Source organism: Crocodylus porosus, unplaced genomic scaffold (assembly GCF_001723895.1).
Source record: "Crocodylus porosus isolate Cpor-Errol unplaced genomic scaffold, CroPor_comp1, whole genome shotgun sequence".
In the NCBI taxonomy this organism is placed as follows: Eukaryota; Metazoa; Chordata; order Crocodylia; family Crocodylidae; genus Crocodylus; species Crocodylus porosus.
In genome coordinates, this window is record NW_017728918.1 from 43,132,726 (window position 1) to 43,152,037 (window position 19,312).

At 40.2% G+C, this 19,312-nt stretch overlaps 1 protein-coding gene across 1 annotated transcript; it reads right to left on the reverse strand.

Moving 5' to 3' along the window:
- Positions 1-1,845: 1,845 nt before the first annotated feature.
- GCM1 (glial cells missing homolog 1) lies at positions 1,846-18,659 on the reverse strand. The gene is made up of 6 exons (XM_019537530.1): positions 18,590-18,659; positions 16,165-16,285; positions 13,896-14,148; positions 12,825-12,937; positions 11,555-11,683; positions 1,846-4,475 (listed from the first exon to the last, which is right to left on the reverse strand). Exons 2-6 carry the CDS (start codon positions 16,264-16,266, stop codon positions 3,732-3,734), a joined length of 1,341 nt encoding a protein of 446 aa, XP_019393075.1. The 5' UTR covers positions 16,267-16,285; positions 18,590-18,659; the 3' UTR covers positions 1,846-3,731.
- Between the last annotated feature and the right edge of the window lie 653 nt (positions 18,660-19,312).

The window sequence follows — 19,312 nt, forward strand, 5'->3', positions numbered from 1 at the left end:
AGGGTGCACTGGTGCAGTTGCACCCCAGTTTGATTCCTGCTCCACCCAGTGTTAAAACCAACTGCCTGGAAGTGGCAGCAGCATTTCTGTTCAGGAAGCTGTAAGCTGAGTTCACGGCTCATTACAATCTACCTGATTCCTTCATTCCACAAGTGTTAGTGCCCCTTTCTCCTTTCAATGGTCCTGATGTTCCACTAAACAGTTTAGCTATCTGTTAGCTGCTCCTAGCAATGTAGCTCCTGTTTCACATCCCTGCAGACTGTTTTTTAAATGCATTCTATAAAATTGTATTTGTTTTTGCTTTGATCTTAAGACGAATAATATAGCCCTAACCCCCTGGCATATTAAAAAAGCTTCTAGTTTCTTTTTACCTGTAGAAAAATAGGATTTGTGTTATATGTGATGATGTGCCACACCATCTGCATCCCACTTTTCAAAATCCTAGTTCCATCCATGCCTCCCCCCCAGGGGAAGATGGACCTGAGTAAGTCCATCAGATGTGCCTCAGAGCTTGTCCAACATCTTTACCAACCATACAGTTTGTTCAATTAAACATACCATAAAGAAACCCCCCTTGCCTCTCATTCCTTTCTCAGCCAGTCATTATCAAGTCCAATGGAGAGAAGGATGGAATGGGGAGTGGGGAAGGAGGAAAGGGAGGAGGACTTTTTAGAGTTTGCTTGCAGTCACAAGGGCAATGCATTAAATAGTCCCACCTTAACCCACTATGTGCAATTCCCTTAAAGCCAAACCATCACTTAAACTAGCAGCAGAGCACAATTTCCAGAGAGGTCTAGGATGAGTAGAAATAGCAAGGTATTCAAACCTTGTGATGTGTAAGTTACTCTGATAGAGCTATTTGGAGTCATGTCCTCCAGTTGTTGGACTTTTTTCACAAACTATTTTTTTTAAGAATTAAGAACACCATTTCAAAGTCATCTTATAATTCTGTATTCAGATTAAAGTTCAGTTCTACTTTGCAAAAGCACAAAATAATATTTAGAAATTGGAATACTAGATTAAACCAAATCATTCTTAGGTGCAAGCGTAGGGTCTAGGTTGAAAGGAAGGATGGAAGGAAGAAGGAAAGTGGTTGGAGTATTGCTTTGTTGGAGAATGCTGAAGGCTTGGTGTCATGTCCTTGTTCGGCCACAGGAGTTCTGGAAGACCTTTAGCAAACCATTTTGTGGTCTTACAATTCCTAATTTGTAAAATGGGGGTAAAAGCACTCTCCTACCCAGCATGAGCATACATATTAAAACTGTGAGGTCCTCAGTTACTATGTTAATGGTGATGCTGTGGGTACATCTACACATGCAATTAATGTGACCGAATAAATTGTGGTGCAATTTGAGTCAGAGTGAACTAATCTGGACATCACTGTCCACACATGCACTTAAATGCAATAATTTACTCCATAGTTTAGTACTTGTGTCTGATGGGACTATCAGACAGTGCAGTAAATTGGTCTACATCAGCCTAATTGCTGTGCATGTATAGATGCATGCTGTGCATGTGCAGCAAGTGTCTATTGTGCAGTAACGTGCATGTGTAGGAGTGCCCTGTTATACTTAAAATAGGTAGAGAACTAGGTTGTGAGAGTCTCCCCTTTAAATGCTGTATAAACGAAAAGTTGTGAAACATTTATGCAGCTGTAAGACAGTTTAATTACACACAAGACAATTTGCTATGGCAACAGAGAGACTTATGCATGAGAGGAAAAGGCATAGAGCATGTAGAGAAGAAACTGTGCAGTGTAGGCATGTTCAATAAAGCTTAGAAAGCAGTCCAATGCCTCAGTATTTTGATCCATGGAGCATTTAGTCCATGAGAAATATCTCTATCTCTAACTGCACTGTATCTCTGCTTCTTTCATTTACTAACAACAGCCTTCTAGCTCTACTATGAATCTTAAAACAATTTTCTGCCACCTTCAGTAAGGTTATAAAGAATTTATGCCATGACCTTCTCAGGTGAATGTAACCCCAAAAAGTATCTTCATGATGCTTCTCTGACTATAGATTATCTTCAGAAAAACGTAAGCATTGTCCTGTCTGCCTGCCTGTCTGATGTAGTCTGTTGTGTTCCAGTTAAAGGACAACCCCTCTGCCCCTCAACTGTGCATACTTTTTCACCTTGGATCCTCAGCCATGTGGACAATTTTAAATTTAACTGAACTACCTCAGAGTTCATTGCCAAGAATTTAGAATTAGATGACATAATGTAAATATGATGATTCTAATTTAACAATATCTATATACTTTTTCAGAGAATATATCATTAATAAATGGAATTTTGCAAAAGTCCCAATGCAGTGTGCTATACAGTGAACCAGATCACTAGGAGGTTGGCTGCATCCTGTTCCAATGTGCTGATCATACTGTTTAAATACAGGAGAAGTTAGTACAGAAATTGTTGAATGGCCTACTTGATGCTAGAAGCCTGCAGATCCATAGACTGTGTGACACGATCTTTAATTAAACTTAGCTTAGAAAATTCATATTTCTAGCCCTGATGAAAAATCAAAATAAAAAGTACACTGATATATTAGGATGGTATTTGTTATGTACTGGAGGGAAGCTTTCTGAGTCAGTCTACAACAAGAGAGGTGACTGCTACAATATGAAGTATATGTAGGCACATACCAAATATGCGTCATAAAAAACCTTATGTTTCCAAATTGTAGCATAAATTTTGAAACATTCTGTAAGTATATATTATCTTGCTCTTGTAAATGTCTCTAAACTCCACCCTTATGACAGGATTGTTTCCATAGCAACTAAAGTATTTAAAAGTGGAAAAGGCAGAGGCAATCTAAAGAGATGAAGTCAAGCAAATAAAAAACAAATGATCAGACTGAACCTGTTTGACAGACACCAAATATGTCACGGAGTGGGGTACTATTAAGTTTTTATTACTATTTGTTTTGTAATACTCTCTTCTCTGACTCATGCCAATAAAATCTTTACTGCATGTCACACTACAACATATCATTTGGGGAATTGCTTGTTTAGAATAGGGAGGGGAGATGGGTTGAAATGATGAAGTCTGTGTTTAGACCCCTAAGTTCTGGGATGTTTTAACAGGGGAGGGGATGGAATAGGAGAAGGATGTGCTGAAGGGCTTGCTAGAGCCTTAAATGACAGAAAGAGTAGCTTAAAAGGAATCAGCAGGGCAAGCTGCATGGAAATGTCCATAAATTGGGTAGGTAACATACCCACAGGGGTGGAGTAGGGCAGGGGTGGCCAACCTGTGGCATGTGTGCCACATACGGCTTGGGCAGCCTTTCGGTGTGGCACACAGCAGACTGGGGAGGGGACAGGGAGCAGAAAACAGGGCAGTTGAGTGGGCAGGAAGAGGAAAGTAAAGATCAGGCAGGGATCACAGGGCAGGGACAGAAAGCAGGGGAAGGGGATTGGAGTGGCACAGGGCAGGGGCAGAAAGCTGCTTGGGCAGGGGAAGGGGATTGGAACAGCACTTAGAGATGTGGGGCAAATTTGTGGCATGTCTGCCCAAGAGATTGGCCCCCCAGTGGAGTAGGGGATAAACTGAACTGTTTTGGTTCCCCTGCCCTGGTGTGCAAAGATGTGCAGGGGAGCGGTACTGCTTCATCCCACTTCCTGCAATACACCAATGCAGAGAGGGCACAAAGTGAAGGTAAAATGCTATCCAAACTAGAACAGGGAGTACAGAATCCAGCCCAGGAGGGAAGGCAGGAAACTCAAATATGATCATCTCAAAGGACAGAGATTAAAAAACATTTCATTGTTGCAGTAATCCAGACTGGGGTACTTTCGCTCTTCTTCAGAGTCCCATTCAGTTCCTTTCATGGGGAGTGAATGCTGATGTACAGTGTTCATAACAAGGTAAGGATCCTCTTGGGAGAGATGGTACAAGGAGGGAGGGATGTAGCTGCTGTTATAGTTCATATGTGATTTTCCTTCATAAAAATCCTCTCCATATAGGCCTATGTTAGGCCTGAAGGGGTAGTAGCCAGCTTTTGTTGTATGTGGTACAGTAGGAACATGCTGTAGAGTGGATTCAATACAGTTTTGCGAAGAAAGGATTTCACGATGCAAATCAGTCAAAGGAAAAGCAGAGTCATTGCAGAATTTTTCATTGCATGGATTTCTTCCCAAAACTCCATTTTTATTCCAACTTTGTGGCTCTTCATAGCCAACGTATGTATTATAAACAGAAGGTTTAGATTGGCTTCCCATATCACATCCTCTACTGCCAACATCTTTGTACTTGTCACAGAGTGTGTTAGATCTTGTAACCTGAGCATGCTCGGTAAGATATGGGGATCTTCCAAAGCCATAGTTTTTTGCAAGAGACAAACTGGTACTTATCATGTGCTGTTGTGCGGGGTTGTCTAGTAAATGTCTGTTGAAATTACTGGGTGATATATAGTCTTCCTGACCGGAAAGATGTAAAGTCAGAGCTTCTTGACTCTGAATCTCATCTGCCAAAGACTTAAGAAAGAAAAATGCTGTTTAATAACATGAACAAAAAAAAAATCTACACTTAATCCAGACTGATAAATTCTGTAACTACAAACAACCAGACCCTGTTAGAGTGCCAGTACTTGTTCCCTCCTTGTGTTATATTATTGATTTGCTTTATCATGCATAATAGTCAAGAATTGCTGTATTATTTTTCTGTAGTCAAAAGACAAGTGAAGTGAAACTAAAAGAACTGGCATTTTCCAAGGGCTTTGAGTATAAGTTCATAGTACATATATAGAAAATTTTAATTGGAAAGGCCAAGAAACCCATCCAAATGTCGTGTGTCTGCCTTACAACTAGTATTTGTCCTTTCGAACAGTGGAGCAGGATTAGGTATCCAAATGATAATCCACAGTATAAGAAACCTAGACCTTAGTGAAAAGGGAAGGATGGTTTAGTGAACAGAGCATTAATCTTGGATCTGTGATACCCAAGTTCTTTGTTCTGTCACAGTCTTCCTACATGATCTTGGGCAAGTTACTTAGGGGTAGGTCCAAAGGGACTTTGGCACCGCATACCCTAACTTCTAGTTCTCTGCTGCTTAGGGCAATGATCCTCAACTGGGGTGTCACCGCACCTTGGGGTTCTGTGAGATCCCTTAAAGGTGCTGTAGTGTGCTGTGTAATAGTATGGTTAGATGGGCAAACACCTATCTATGATTCACAAGATAAACAAATCCTGAACAAGATAAACACAGAGATTTCAGAAACTTTATAAAATTAATTCAAAAGATTTCAAATATGAATCCATAATGTAAAAACTTTCTGACCTGTTGTGAGCTTTCTGAATGATTTCCAGCAGAAGAATTGCTCTATTATTTTTATGTGATCAAGAAATAAGTGAAAACTAAGAGGGTTTAAGTCTAACAAGGTTGAGAATCACTGGCTTAGTGGAAGAACTTAGCTTCTGTCTTAGCTTCCTGTTCATGGGACTTGGAATACCAAACAGCTGAATGGATGAACTGCCTAACCTTGCCAGTTACAGGGATAACAGAGACCTGGTGGGACTCTACCCACAATTGGACAATAGCTATAAAGGGCTACACCTTGCATAGGAGGGATCACATAGGGAAAAAAGGTGGAGGTGTAGCTCTATATGTAAAGGGGCAGTATACCTCCTTGGAAGCCAAAATTGGTACTAAGGAAGGGCAACTTGAGACCCTCTGGGTCGAGATATCGGGGGCAGGATGCAGCAAAAGGGAGCTAACTGTAGGAATATATTACAGACCTCTGAATCAAGATGAGGAGCTAGATCTGGAATTCTCCAGAGAACTGGAAGAGGCTGCGAGAGCACAAGATATGGTTGTCATGAGTGATATTGAACTACCCAGACATCTCCTGGGAAAAGCCCTCAGCCAGATCTGACTGGTTGCATAGATTCCTGACTTGTATCAATGAGCTCTACCTGTCTCAGGAGGTACTCAGGCTGACCAGAGGAAATGTCCTCCTAAATTTAGTTTTTGCCAAGGGGGATGACCTGGTGAGTGATCTGATGATAGAGGGTAACCTAGGTGACAGTGACCATGACACTATCACTTTCACTGTCCATCGTAGGGCTGGGAAATCTGTCAGTAAGGTACAAATTCTTCATAGATTTCTTCATAGATAGACATTTGAACTGGAAGGGACACTGAAGGGTCATTGAGTCCAGCCCCCTGCCCCAGGGGCAGGAAGTCAGCAGGGATCATAGGATCCCAGCAAGAGTACAATGGGGGAATGATGTCCCGGGATTTGCTTGAGAAGCATCTATGAATGCAAGCCAGCATTACCTTCTTGACTTTAAAAAACCTGACTTCAGTAAGCTAAGGGCTTTAGTGAGTAATGCCCTACAGGATCATGGACTGGAGGGAAAGAGTGTACATGAAGGGTTACCATTCCTGAAGGACACAATTCTCAGGGCACAGAAGTTGTCCATACCTGTACGCAAAAAAGGTGGCACAGAGGCTGGGAAGCCATCTTGGCTCAATAGGGAAGCCACAGGTCTTCTGAAAAAGAAAAGGGAGGCTTCCAAATGATGGAAGCTAGGAATAGGCAGATTAGAAAAGCAAAGGTGGTGCCCAAATTCATGTTAGCAACTGAAATCAAGGACAATAAGAAGTCCTTCTGTACATACGTAACAGAAGGAAAACCAGTGGAAACGTGGGACCGCTGCTTAATGCATCTGGACATTTGATCACTGACACCAAGGAGAAAACAACTCCTGAACAAGTACTTTGCATCTGTATTCCATCAATCTAAGAGTGGTAGTCTGCTGAATGCAAATATGATGCAAAATAGTCACAGTAGGTATGATCACCCACCAACAGTCAGTGGAGACCTGGTGAAAGAACAGCTGTAGAGGCTGGATAGCTATAAGTCAGCAGGATCACCTGACCTCCATCTGAGAGTGCTGAAAGAATTAGCTGAAGTCACCACAGGACCACTAGCAAACCTCTTTGAGAATTTGTGGTGCTCAGGAGAGGTCCCAGAAGACTGGAAGAGGACCAATGTTGTGCCTATCTTCACGAAGGGGAGGAGAGAAGACCCAGGGAACTACAGGCTGATTAGCCTGACCTCAATCCCAAGAAAAATCCTCAAAAATTCTCAAGGATTCCATATGTGATAAGCTAGTAGAAGGCAAACTTCTGAACAACAACCAGAATGGCTTTGTCATGCGTAGGTCATATCTGACTAACCTCATCTCTTTCTATGACCAGGTTACTCACCACCTGGATAAGGGAGATGAGGTCAACATAATTTATTTGGACTTTAGGAAGGCCTTTGACTTGATGTCTCATGAGGCTCTCAAGATAAAACTAAGGGACTATGGGCTCAGCAATTCAATGGTCAGATGTGTGGAAAACTGACTGTGGGATCAGACTCAGAAACTACTAATAGACAGATCTGTGTCAACATGGTGGAAGGTAGCCAGTGGGGTCCCCCAGGGTTCGGTACTTGGACCAGTGCTTTTCAATATGTTCATCAATGATTTGGATGCAGGGGTGAAAAGCACACTGGCAAAGTTCACTAATGACAATAAGCTGTAGGGAAGTGTGGCCATACATCAGGGTAGGCTGTTGATCCAGGTGGACATAGACAAATTAGTAAGATGGGAGGACCAGAACCAGGTACTGTTCAACACTGAGAAGTGTAAAGTGCTTCATCTGGGGAGGAAAGTTCTACAACAAACTTACAGGTTCAGTGGTGCTATGCTAGCTAGCACCACATCCAAAAGGGACCTGGGGATCATAATTGACCATAAAATGAAGAGAGCCATCAGTGTAATGCTACAGTTAGCAGAGGAAACATTATGCTGGCATGCATCAACCGATGCTTCTCAAGCAATACTAAGGACATTATTCTCCCACTCTACTTAGCATTGGTGAGGTTGCAGCTAGAGTACTGCATCCAGTTCTGGGCACCACACTTCAAGAAGGATGTGGAGAAGCTTGAGAGAGTCCAGAGAAGAGCCACTCATATGATTAGAGGCCTGAAGAGCAAGCCATATAAGGAAAGGCTGACAGATATGGGACTGTTCAGTCTAGAAAGAGAAGACTTCAGGGGGATTTGGTGGCAGCTTATGAATATATCAGGGATGAGCATCAGGGGCTAGGCAAACAACAATTCACCAAAGTGCCCTGGGGAAAACCAAAAGCAATGGTCATAAATTCCTAGAAGAAGGTTTCAGACTGGATATAAGGAAAAACTTCTTCATGGTTCATATGACCAAACTTTGGGGATGGTGTGGGCACCTACCCTGAAGATCTTCAAAAGGGGACCTGATGCACACTTTGCTGGGGTTATATGACCCCAGCAGTCTTTCCTGGCCAGAGCAGGGGGCTGGACCCAATGATGTCATGAGGTCCCTTCCAGCCCTAAACGTCTGTGAATCTGTAAATGGCAAAGAGACTGATCAAAGGTAATTCAAAGGAACCACTACTCAAACATAATTCAGCTCCTAAATCCAGCCCAGAGGAAGTCATCTTCCCCATCCTGAAATTCTCATCTACAAACTTCACCTGGAGCTGTGCCCCTAATCCAGGTCATACCTTTCTCACACAAAACCTACCCTTGCTATCCCAGTGGTTAGAAAATCACCTGGGAGAAGATTTTGTAAATTTCTGCTTAAGCTGATTTGAAGCATAGACTTAAACTTAGATCTCCCCCATTCCAGAAGAGTGTCCTAGCCATAAGGATATTCAGGGGAAAGTCTTTATTGGTCTCTCCTCCTGAAGTTGTATATAAGTAACTATTTATTGGTAAAATAGAACATTAGTACAACAGTACAATACAAAACTTCAATTGGAAAAGTCAAGATCCCCATCCAAATCTGTTGTCTTTTCCTTTGAACTAACATTTGTTCTACCAAACAGTGGAGAGAGATGATTAAGTGTACAGCCCTGTGGTTAGGAGACATGGCTAGGAAAGGGGATATTTATTTATGGATCATCTTATAGAGAAGCAATACTTACAAATAAAATTGCTTTTCTAATAAATTTATTGTAGTCTAATTAACTTGTTTCTACAGAATTTGGTAAAACTGAATAGGAAGTTTTTCTAATTAAATTGTTGTTACCTTTTAAATGGACCTTTTGAGCCTAATAAAAGGGCTATTCCTTACACTTTTATAAAAATCGGTCTTCTTATTTTTAACTGACTTATTTTCCTCTCTGTAAAATCCTGAGCATTACATACACATTTCATGTATGCTCAGGATGCTCCAGAGCCGTGTGCTGGAATTACTTGGCTAGGCATAATTTGCAATCTCTTTAACTACTCTAATTATTGGATTATAATTTTATGAAGCTTAATTCCTTGTGGTACATTTACTGTTTATATACACTAGTGATTTGTCCTTACAGGCTTTTCTTTCACATTTTACCTCTGTATGCCTGTAATTATAGCAACTTTATGACTTGCTGGATCCAGGAGTAGAATAGACATTTTAGATATTCTGAAAAGTCCTTTCATAGCATCTGATGGACTAGACTGTTGCCTGCAGAACTGCATGTCTCTTTAAACTAGCAAGTTGGTGAGGTGCCAGCCTGCCACACCTTTTGCCTTCAGATCTGTGGAGACTTTCTTTGAAAAAAATCAATCTCCTGTATTGTCACTAGATCACTGTCCTTCCTTAGTCGATGAATAGATGATATTACATGGGCAATTTTTAAAAACATGCTCTGTCTCTCATATGTATCAATGCATGCATGTGTACATATACATTTTGTAAAATGATATCTTTTGAACATTTATATATAAATAGAGCACTATATAGAGCAGTTTCAAGCAATCACATATTTTCTATAGTTCTCCTTCATGGTACATTATACATTATAACAGCTTTAAAATTTTAGAAGTTTTTATCAGTTTAAGTAGCAGATTCCTCATCTTGAGTCAAAATCCTTGGTTTGTGATGTGACAGGTGGTTATTACAGGAATTATCATCGTATGACAGAGTGTTATATCAAGGGAGGAAAAGACAGCAGAAGCATATTTGCTTCAGATAAATAAAGACAAAATTCTTAGCTGAGGTAAATTGGTACAACTCCAAATCAAAGGAGCTGCTGTACCCATTTAAACCAGGTGAAGAACTGGCCTGAAGCGCTTGTACTGAGCTTGACATCAAAACTGACATGGACTTTAATAAGACTCAAGAAGTGGACAAAGGGAGTTTGGCCTGAGTTAGCAGGCTCAGGCACATGGGAAATACAGCAAATGGGACCCACTTCTATGTGGTTACTTTGGAGCAAAGTGTGCAAAATGCACCTGCATAAATTAGGATAGGATTAAATCACCAAGCAGAGACTTTCCAGTCTAAATAGATCTCTATGTTTTGAAACAGTGGATCATTGGTGGTATATTTGCATTGCAAGCCAATTTATCCTGCCTCTTGGGTGGGTTTTGCCGCACTCACTGAGCTCCATGGCTAAGCTGCTACTGAATACCAAAGCCCGTTTAAAGTTAGAACAGGTATGACAACTCTACATTGCTGTGACTGCAGTGTAGACATACCACTGATTTCTTAAAAGCTTGTATCCCCTGGTTCTTGCATCAGATGCTAGCTGCCATAGCACTATGTATTCTCTCCTTTTTTACTGGGAATAATTTTGGTCTTCAAATACAGTGTTTAAAATTAGGGAAAAAGATTGAGGTCTTCTGTATTTAGACTAGTGCTTATCTAAGGTTTGCTCAGTTAAGTTACTGCTTGAACATAGCTTCCAGTTTCAAACATTCATTTCTGGACATTTTTTTTTTTTTGCATGAGTAGAACAACCCATGCTTGATAATTAATGCCTAGCAAAAGGGGCAGCACCATTAAGCACACCATCTTAAAATATCAACATCGATCACACCAGATGCAAGATCACTCACTTGTCATGTTTCATTGTAAACAGATTAAGATCTCAACAAACATCAATAAGGAACCAACAGGCATGTTTTTGAGAGATGACTTCTGAACTGAGACATACTTTGCATAAAAACATCAGGTCTTTGTATATTTGATATAAACTTTACAAATAGAGCTTTACAATAAGAATTGCAACACAATTTGTGCTTGCTGGAATAGGGAACGTAAGTGGTATGTGCATTCATGAACCTCTAAAGATCTCTTTAAAATCGGGCAAGAATATTAACTTAGCTGGGTTATACTGTCAAAAGTCAAGCTTTTACTGTCATTCTCCTTCTATTATTCTTTATAATTAATAAATACCACAGGCTATGGATTATGGTTGTGGTACAATGCCATAACTGCATGCCTCCGGGGGCAATCAAGGAAAGGACCAGCTTTTGAGAGGCAGAGGCACAATTCCCTCCCTTGCGCCATGGTAGAATTTGCTGTTGGTGGGTATCCGAGGTAAACTGCACGCTGCTCAGTTAAGCTGATCAGAGTCCAGGGAGTGCATCCAAAGCTCTGCTCAGTTTACATTTGTCTTCTCCTGGGAGGATAGAAATAGGGGGGTGGAGCTTGCTTACTCCCAGAACTGAGGTTCAGGAAGCCCAGGCAACAGGTCATAGGAAAGGGATGAGCAGGTGCTGCATGTTACATGTATCAATAGTAAAGGTTACCTCAGCCTCCTGAGTTTTTTTTAGTCTTGGAGAAGTGGGGGAAACAACGGTAAGTGCTTTTTGGAGTGATCTTCTTGCTTCTGCTTCTAGCTTGGTTTCTGGTCTTGGATGATCGTGTGATCCTTTGGACTTTAGCAAGGAACATGAAAAATGAAGATAAAAACAGAGCTTAAGTAGTACCTGTAGTGTATAGGGTCCGTGGTATGCGCATAAAATCCTGACATGGGTTGGGTGACCCAGTGGATTTTACCTCATGAAATGTGTTTATGTTCAGCTTAAGTCACAGGTATAAATGAGTGGGGTGATCTGTTGCTGATAAACGTTTTCTGAATTCCCCAAATCTTTGCACAGTGTTTACATATAGAGCAGGCTTTCCTCAATAGACAGTAGGCTTGCAGACCAGACTAGATTGTAGCTGGTCACAGTCAAAGCGTGGGCTTTGTCTGTGCTACACAAGAGTCGCCGGTTCTATTAGCTCTTTACTGTAGTGAAGACCTGCCTAGCTTTCAGAACAAGAAATATATGGTATGATCAATCATGACATTATTATTCCTTATTTCCTTCTACCCTCCTTTTGAGCTGTTGGCTACAGAAACTTGCGTACCTTAATTATACTATCCCGATAGGCCTTGGCTTGGGTAGCTGTTTCACTTTGATTTTTAGGTATATAAGTACCTTTGAGATATCCCCAGTTTACAGATGGGGAACTAAGCTAATAATACTTTGTTCCCTCACAAGGGAGCAAAGGGCTGGTACTTTAAAGATTGTGGGATGCTCAGCTGTCATAAGGACTTAAAAGAAAATCCTGCACATCTTCTAAATGGTTAGAGCAAAGCTTTAAAAACAAACTCTTTGACTCAACAAGGATCTGGATCATGAACTAAATGTTTGAGGTGTATTAATGCTTAACTTAGTATTGTGAGCTATCATAGATTTTTAGATACAACCACTTACTGCTCTAAGCAATCCCCCTTCCTAGACGGCGTTCCTGAGAAGGATGTGACAGTAACAAACCATTTCTGACCCTGCAAGGGTTTTCAAGTTCAGGCTTGTGCTCTATAGCTTATTAGGGCCTTGTCCAAAGACCCTCAGAGTCCATGGGAGTTTACAGAAACCCATTCTTTTTGATGATCTTTGCAACAGGCCCGATACAAAAAGTATAATGAACATAGTAGCAAAATGTTGTTAGCTGAAACAAATGCACGATTTTAGATGATCTGATAAAGTATCTTTTGAACTCAGCTTGGATAAAACTGAGTGTTCTACCAACCTGAAAAAATATGAATGGTCCTTCATGCCTCCAGAAGTTAGTGACAGGATAACCACCATGGCCTCGACAAGAAATAAGCTTCAAAGGCCCATTGCAGTTTGGACAGCATTTCCCTAGAACAAGGGCAGTGAGAAACGTTTTCTCATCCAGCAGTCAGAGGAATGTTTTCTGTGACATTAACTCCCTGGGGTGGATTGCTATTTTTTTTTTGTGCTTGGGGGCTCAGAAGCTTAGTTTGTAGAACTATGCAGAAAACCTTCACACATCAGCACTGACTAATTCTTATCTTTCTCCTGTTAGAGGTGACCTGCAAAAACCATTACTAAGACTTGTATATTTATCCTTTTTGTTTTTTACTGAAGTATAAAGAAAGGCTTTAATCTTTAAGGGTATTTTGTCCCTTTTTTTTTTTAAAGAAAGACATATCAGGAATAGTACATCTTTCCTGGTTTTGCTGGAATCAAATCAGAAATTAAATCACATCCAACAGTTTCACTGAAGGCTGTAACACAAGCTTCTGTTATCCAATATGTTTATTAGTCATTGAAGTGGCTAACAGGCCAAACAATCAAAAAGAGTGTTAAATCATCATAACTAAAAATGATTTCCCTCATCAATTATTAAACTTCTGATCTCTTGTTGTTGTGATGTTACTTTTTCACTAATTTCAAGAATGAAGGGAGAAAAGTCAAAAGCCCAGTTCTTTTCCTTTAGAGGTGGCCTTTAAGTAAAAAATCATTTCCCATGGAAGTGGGATTCCTATGCAAATGAATAAAGTAAGTACTCAGTTGCACCAGAATGGAAATTAGGGCATAGTTAGAACATGGTAGGAAGTACATGGCAACCAGTCAAGAAAACTGCAGCAGGAAACAAGAAGGAAACAAAACAAAAAACAGTATTTTTCAAAATATTGAAATTGTATTTAATAACACAGTATAAGGTTGAGGTTGAGAAGGGGTGTCAAAGGATCTAATAGGTCTCTTTCTCCTCTGGTTTCTATTGTGTTGTATTAATTTGTTAACTAGTATATTAATAACAGAGGTGTTGCTATCTCCACAGTGTCATACTTACTCTGCTGTTTTTGCCTAGCTTTATCACATATGGCCGGTCTCAAATAGATCTTCCTCCCATCAGGAGTTGAGCATTCATTGCTGCAAACCACCACACCGAGACAGGACTTTTTTAAGATACGGGAGTTGTGATTGTTGGTGTTTCTCATTGCCCAACTACTGTGGTGCCGCTGAGCATTTTTATCATCCAAGCTATAGATATGCTTTACATAGGAATCTGGCCATTCTTGAAACCAATCTGTTTGTTTCACATCCTGTTAAGAACCCAAAGAATGCCACATTTTAGGCTAGGAAATAAAACCGTTTCCCAGTTGGAGAACATAAGACCCTCTGCTGAAGTTTGTCACTGTGGCGGTCTAAGCAGGCCTTACATAAAGGTCAATGGGCTATGGTAAGAGTTGCCAGTGTAGGCTTGGGGATGACTGGGGAAAGGGAGGTGCCTGTAGTTTCTCATTGCTCCAGTGGACCCCTCCAAGTGCTAGAACATGCTATTGGCCTTTGGCCTGGTTCCAATGTACAGTCCAGTACAGATCAGCCCTTTGAATCTACTTTATAAAGTCCTCATATCTTGCAATTTTTAACTGGTTTATTTCCTTAGGCTTCATGACAGAGGTCCTTATTCATTGTTCTTAAGATCTGTCTATAAAGTTTGGAATTGTACCCAAGCATGCGGTTTGGCTCAGCCTCATGAGCTGCAGGGTAAGCACTGACAGAGCCAAACTTCCCCAACATTCGTGGGGCTTCAGATTCCGGTGTTCTGTTTAGGCTACTCTTTGTAATGCCAACATAAGTCTTTTTAAAATGAAAACTATAGGGCATCTTGGTCTGGCTTCATGTTACAGACTGAGCCAAAAGTCTATTTGGTAAAGAACAGGAAAAAAAACCCACATGAAAAGAAGGACATTTCAAGAAGTCATTTGTTAGATATCACCCCATGGCTGACAGGCAGTGCAAGAGGAAAATATCAGTGGGCTAAAAAGAGCTAACATACCCTCTGTTGCTTTGTGGAGGGAAAAAAACTGGTGGCAATGGGGAAGGGCTGGGCAGGACTTGCTGATCCAAACTACCTGAGGCTACAGTGGCAGTGAAGTCAAGAACTGAGGGCAGAGGGACTTTTCTTTTGTTCTTTCAGTGCTCCGCTGGCTGGTGCCTAGGTTGAAAGGACAAGGAAGCCTTTTGATTTGAAAGCGGATGCAACCACCGTTAAGCTTGAAGGGGAGGGTTTGGGGGGAACTAGAACCAGGATTCTCTAGGCAAGAAGTCTGGATACAGGATGTGGACTGGAAATAAGAGCTGGACTTTGGGGAGTTGCAAACTGAGATGAACAGCCAGGAGCTGAGAGGTGAAGGACAAGGTTGGTGAGTCAAGAATGGGACAAGGACCCTAGCAGGTAGGTCAGAAAGCAAGGTCCTAGGACCTGAAATTGAGGCTGGGGAAGACTGGGGAACCAGGAGAGGTGATTTTCTTGGCCAGGGGACTGGGACCTGGATAAGAGCTGAAGAGGTCATTATTTCTCAGCAAATATCTGTGAAGCAGAGTTCCCAGCCATGTAAGCCAAACTGTTTATGGGTAGCCACTAGCTGTGTGTTGTTTGTTATTTGTGTGCCCAACTTGACACCATGGGTTTTGCTTGCAGAAGATGCAGCTGAAGTTAAGGAATGCTGTGCTTTGAATATAGAACATGCTATATATACTAAGTACTCCGAAAAAAATCAAACGTGGGGTATCTCAATTTGGTACCCACAATTATTGGACACATTTGATCTGAATCTTTCTGTGCCTCAGTTTATCAACTGTAAAGTGAGGATAACAATGACTCTTCATCTCACAGGAGTGCCACAAAAAGAAATTCCTTGTTTAGATAGCACTTAGGTACTATGGTCCTAAGCCTGCAATGAAATGAATACTTCTCTATTTAGAATAATACAAAGTACACAAAGCATGGGGATTCATAATGTAAAATTAGCATAAAACAAAATAATAAACAGTAACTCAGCCCATTCAGTGGTCTAGGAAGCTAGTAAATCTACATTTTTACTCTTCCTTACAATATTTATCTCTTCCAAAGGGAAAATGTCTCTGAGCATAAAAGTTTTGGCAAATATTTCTAGCTTTTTTACATGTATGCCTCACCTTGATGGAATGCTCTAGAACGTGCTTCCTAGAAAAGCAGTGAAGAGAAAGGATATATGGATGATTTATAAGGTATCTCAGAAAGACCATAACTGGATGAATTTGTAAATAAAAGATTTTCTAAAATGCACATGTACCTGGGGAAGTTTGATGTCATTGATATCCCAACTTGTTGTTTCTCCATTTTGAGAAGCAGAGTCCTCCTGTTCCATGATAATGTCATCTGGAGCTTTCAGCATTTCTGAATTCCCCCTGAAACTTAACAAGAAAAGCTATTGTAGCTGCTTTTGAAGTTGCCTAGCTGTCACCTTCTCAAGCAGTTTACAACCAGGAAGCTGTTTCCTGAAGCTAAATTAGAGAGAGACTGCCTATTAAAGATAAAATCAGTGTTCTGATGCTAGAAAAACTTGTTCCATTTTAAGTTTTGCAAGCAGACAAAGCAATGGAAAATATAGCTTAGAGATAAAATGTGATCTTATGGTGGCACCATTAACAGAAAGTAGGCTGGGAGTTTATCAACTGTTTTGCTTTGCTCATTCTTCTCTGATACCAGATTTATATTACTGTAACTCAGCTGATCTACTCTTTGTAAATGAGTTCAGAATCAAGCCCAATATTTCCAGCAGTTATATAGCTGAAGAGCTCAGCACTTTCTAAGGGCTCTTTTCTGTTGTTGCTTATGCACTAGATTTTTCACATACTATACATTACAAAGGCGAGGTGCAATAGGTGACTGCTGTATCATTTACACTGAAATGATTCTCAGCCATTCTGAAAATAGCTTGCAGCTCTGAGAGCTTATTGATTATATAAGGGGTGGGGAAAGTACAAAAAGGGGCAGAACTACATAGGCTTCATGCATTTTTCTATTTCAGCTTGCAGGATAAAAAGGGCCTTTTCACCAAAAATATGTATCTCTCCTGGATTCTGTATTTATATACTTCTTTTCAGGCAGCATTTCTGTACCAGCAAAGTATAATACTACATCATCAGCAACTACACACATGCCTTTCCTTGGGAGACACCATTATTTTGGAGAGAGAAGTAAATCTGAGAATGATCAGCCAGATCCTCAGCTTGATTGACATAAACTGAAACAGCTTGATTGATTTTAATGGAGTTACACCAGTTTACACCAAGTCAGGATCCCATGTTGTATAGTGAGATAGGAAGCAAAGTTTATTTGATTTTTTGCTCTTTCATGCAGTTCATATATGAGTATATTAAATTTATATTAGGCAATGTTCCCTAGTAGTTAGAATAGGGTATCGGGACTCATTTTCTTATTGCTAGCCTTGGCTCTGTGAGCTCAAGTGTCTCAAGTGAGTCAATATACAATCCTGGAAAAAAAATTCTAGCTTCTGTGCATCTTGCTTTACCCATCTAAAAATGGTGATCACCTTAACAATCACATCTTTGATCGGTCTGTATCATGAGGGTTAGTTTCTGAATGCTCACAAAGCACTTTGGAATCAGAACTCATGGTAGAGGTGATATCTTTTATTGGACCAACTAGATGTTGGCAAAAAAAAATCTTCAATTGCAAGCTTTAGGCACAAGCACCATTCTTCAGGGGTAGAAGAAAAGATTGTAAAAGTTCTGGTTACCTAAATACCTGACAACCTGGGTACCTGACACAAAGCACCTTGAGATTCTTTGCTATAAGGTGCTATGAAAACTATAGTCAAAGCGCTACTACCCCAACAGGTAAATCTGATTATATCAATGGTAAAACAGTAAGATATTGAAAAGTGCTGGCATTCACTCTAAAGTGCATTAAAAATGACAAATGGTATTTAACATTAATTGCTTTCAGATTTGCATGGGCAAATTAATTTTTACTAGGCAACTAAGTCATTACTGCTTCAGAAATGTTGTTACTAGCATGATCTTGTGCAAGGAAAGACAGCTTTTCTACAGAGAAGTTACAAGAGGCTGTAGAAAACATCAGGTCTTTGTATATTCTCATATTACATTCTTATTACACCAAGGGCTAATATACTCAGCACTGAAGAGGGGGACAATAATATTAGGAGAGACACCCTAAAATGACAGTAACAGTAGGAAATTGCCAACCAACTATCCTTGAATATTCCTTTCCCTTGAATATTATATGACTTGTTACATGATTCAGACAGTAGTCCCACTGTTTTAAAATGAGCTGGTTTGGAAAGCGAAAGAAACTATAACAATTTGCAGTGGAGTATTTCTCTTTTATCTTGCTTTGCCAAAGAGTAAAATATAATTAAATCTTACTTCAAAGTTCATTGAAAGAAAAATGATTTTAAGTAACACAACCTAATAGACAAAGTTGCGACAAAGTTGCAGTGAATCGTATTTGCACAGCTACAGATTGGTATGGATTGAAAGCTTGCAAAACTTCTAGCAATAATTAAATTATGTTCTGTCTTTTAAAACAATTCAGTTGCTATTTGTTAATTTTTTTATTAGTGAAGTACATTAGTTTGAAGATATCCAAACTTTATGGTAAATAATTTTGTATCCTTTCTTTAGCAATCCTCTTCGTTAACTAACAGTTAGTGTTTCTATGACATATCTTACCTCTTTGACTTGGTAGGTGGATGAAACTGATGTAGTGTATCTGAACGCAGAAATTCTTTGAGGACAGAGCTCTCAGGCTACACTCACTTCCTAAGTCTCGGTAGCTCTACCCTATCGCATGATAAGATACCATATGCTAATGAGCTTTGGCTGCTATCCAATTAGAACTTAGCTATTCACAGCCAAGGACATGTAAGAAAACTTGAAAGGTACCCTATAAATTGGCTAGTTTGAAGCATTATAAGAAAGGGATATGGGACTTCCAGCTCATACTGTACCTCATAGAAAATATGCCAGATTTCTGTAATTTTTTCTGACAGGCTGACTTTATGTGTGATGAAGGGGTGTCAATAGACTAAGCCAATTTAGTTAAATATTAGATTAGTTCAATGTGGGTTCAGACCCTCTCCAGTTGGCATTCAAAGTGGGTGGAATGGAGTTCATAGCATTTGGCCTTTTGTATCCAGATAGTCTCCTGAATAAAACTTAACATGGATACAGAAACATCACTTTTGGCCTATATTCTATTTGTCTGCCATGATCGTGCCTCCCCACTGGATGCTCACTACCCAAAAATACTTTAGCCAGTCATGGAAATAGTAAAGTCAGATCCTCCCATGTCAATAATTCTCTGTCAAACATAATGATAACAGCCTGGCTTCACAGTCCCAAAGTTGTGATTGTTCAGCATAATAATGTTTCGGATAACTGTAATAGTCCAAA

Excerpts from the sequence above, each read along its gene's own strand:
- GCM1 (XM_019537530.1), bottom strand. The coding sequence starts at position 16,266 with ATGCTGAAAGCTCCAGATGACATTATCATGGAACAGGAGGACTCTGCT. Across the intron at positions 11,684-12,824 it reads GACCATTCATATTTTTTCAG|TCCAAAGGATCACACGATCA; the intron begins GTTGGTAGAACA and ends TCCTTGCTAAAG. Across the intron at positions 4,476-11,554 it reads AAAAAACTCAGGAGGCTGAG|TCTTTGGCAGATGAGATTCA; the intron begins GTAACCTTTACT and ends TTCTTTCTTAAG.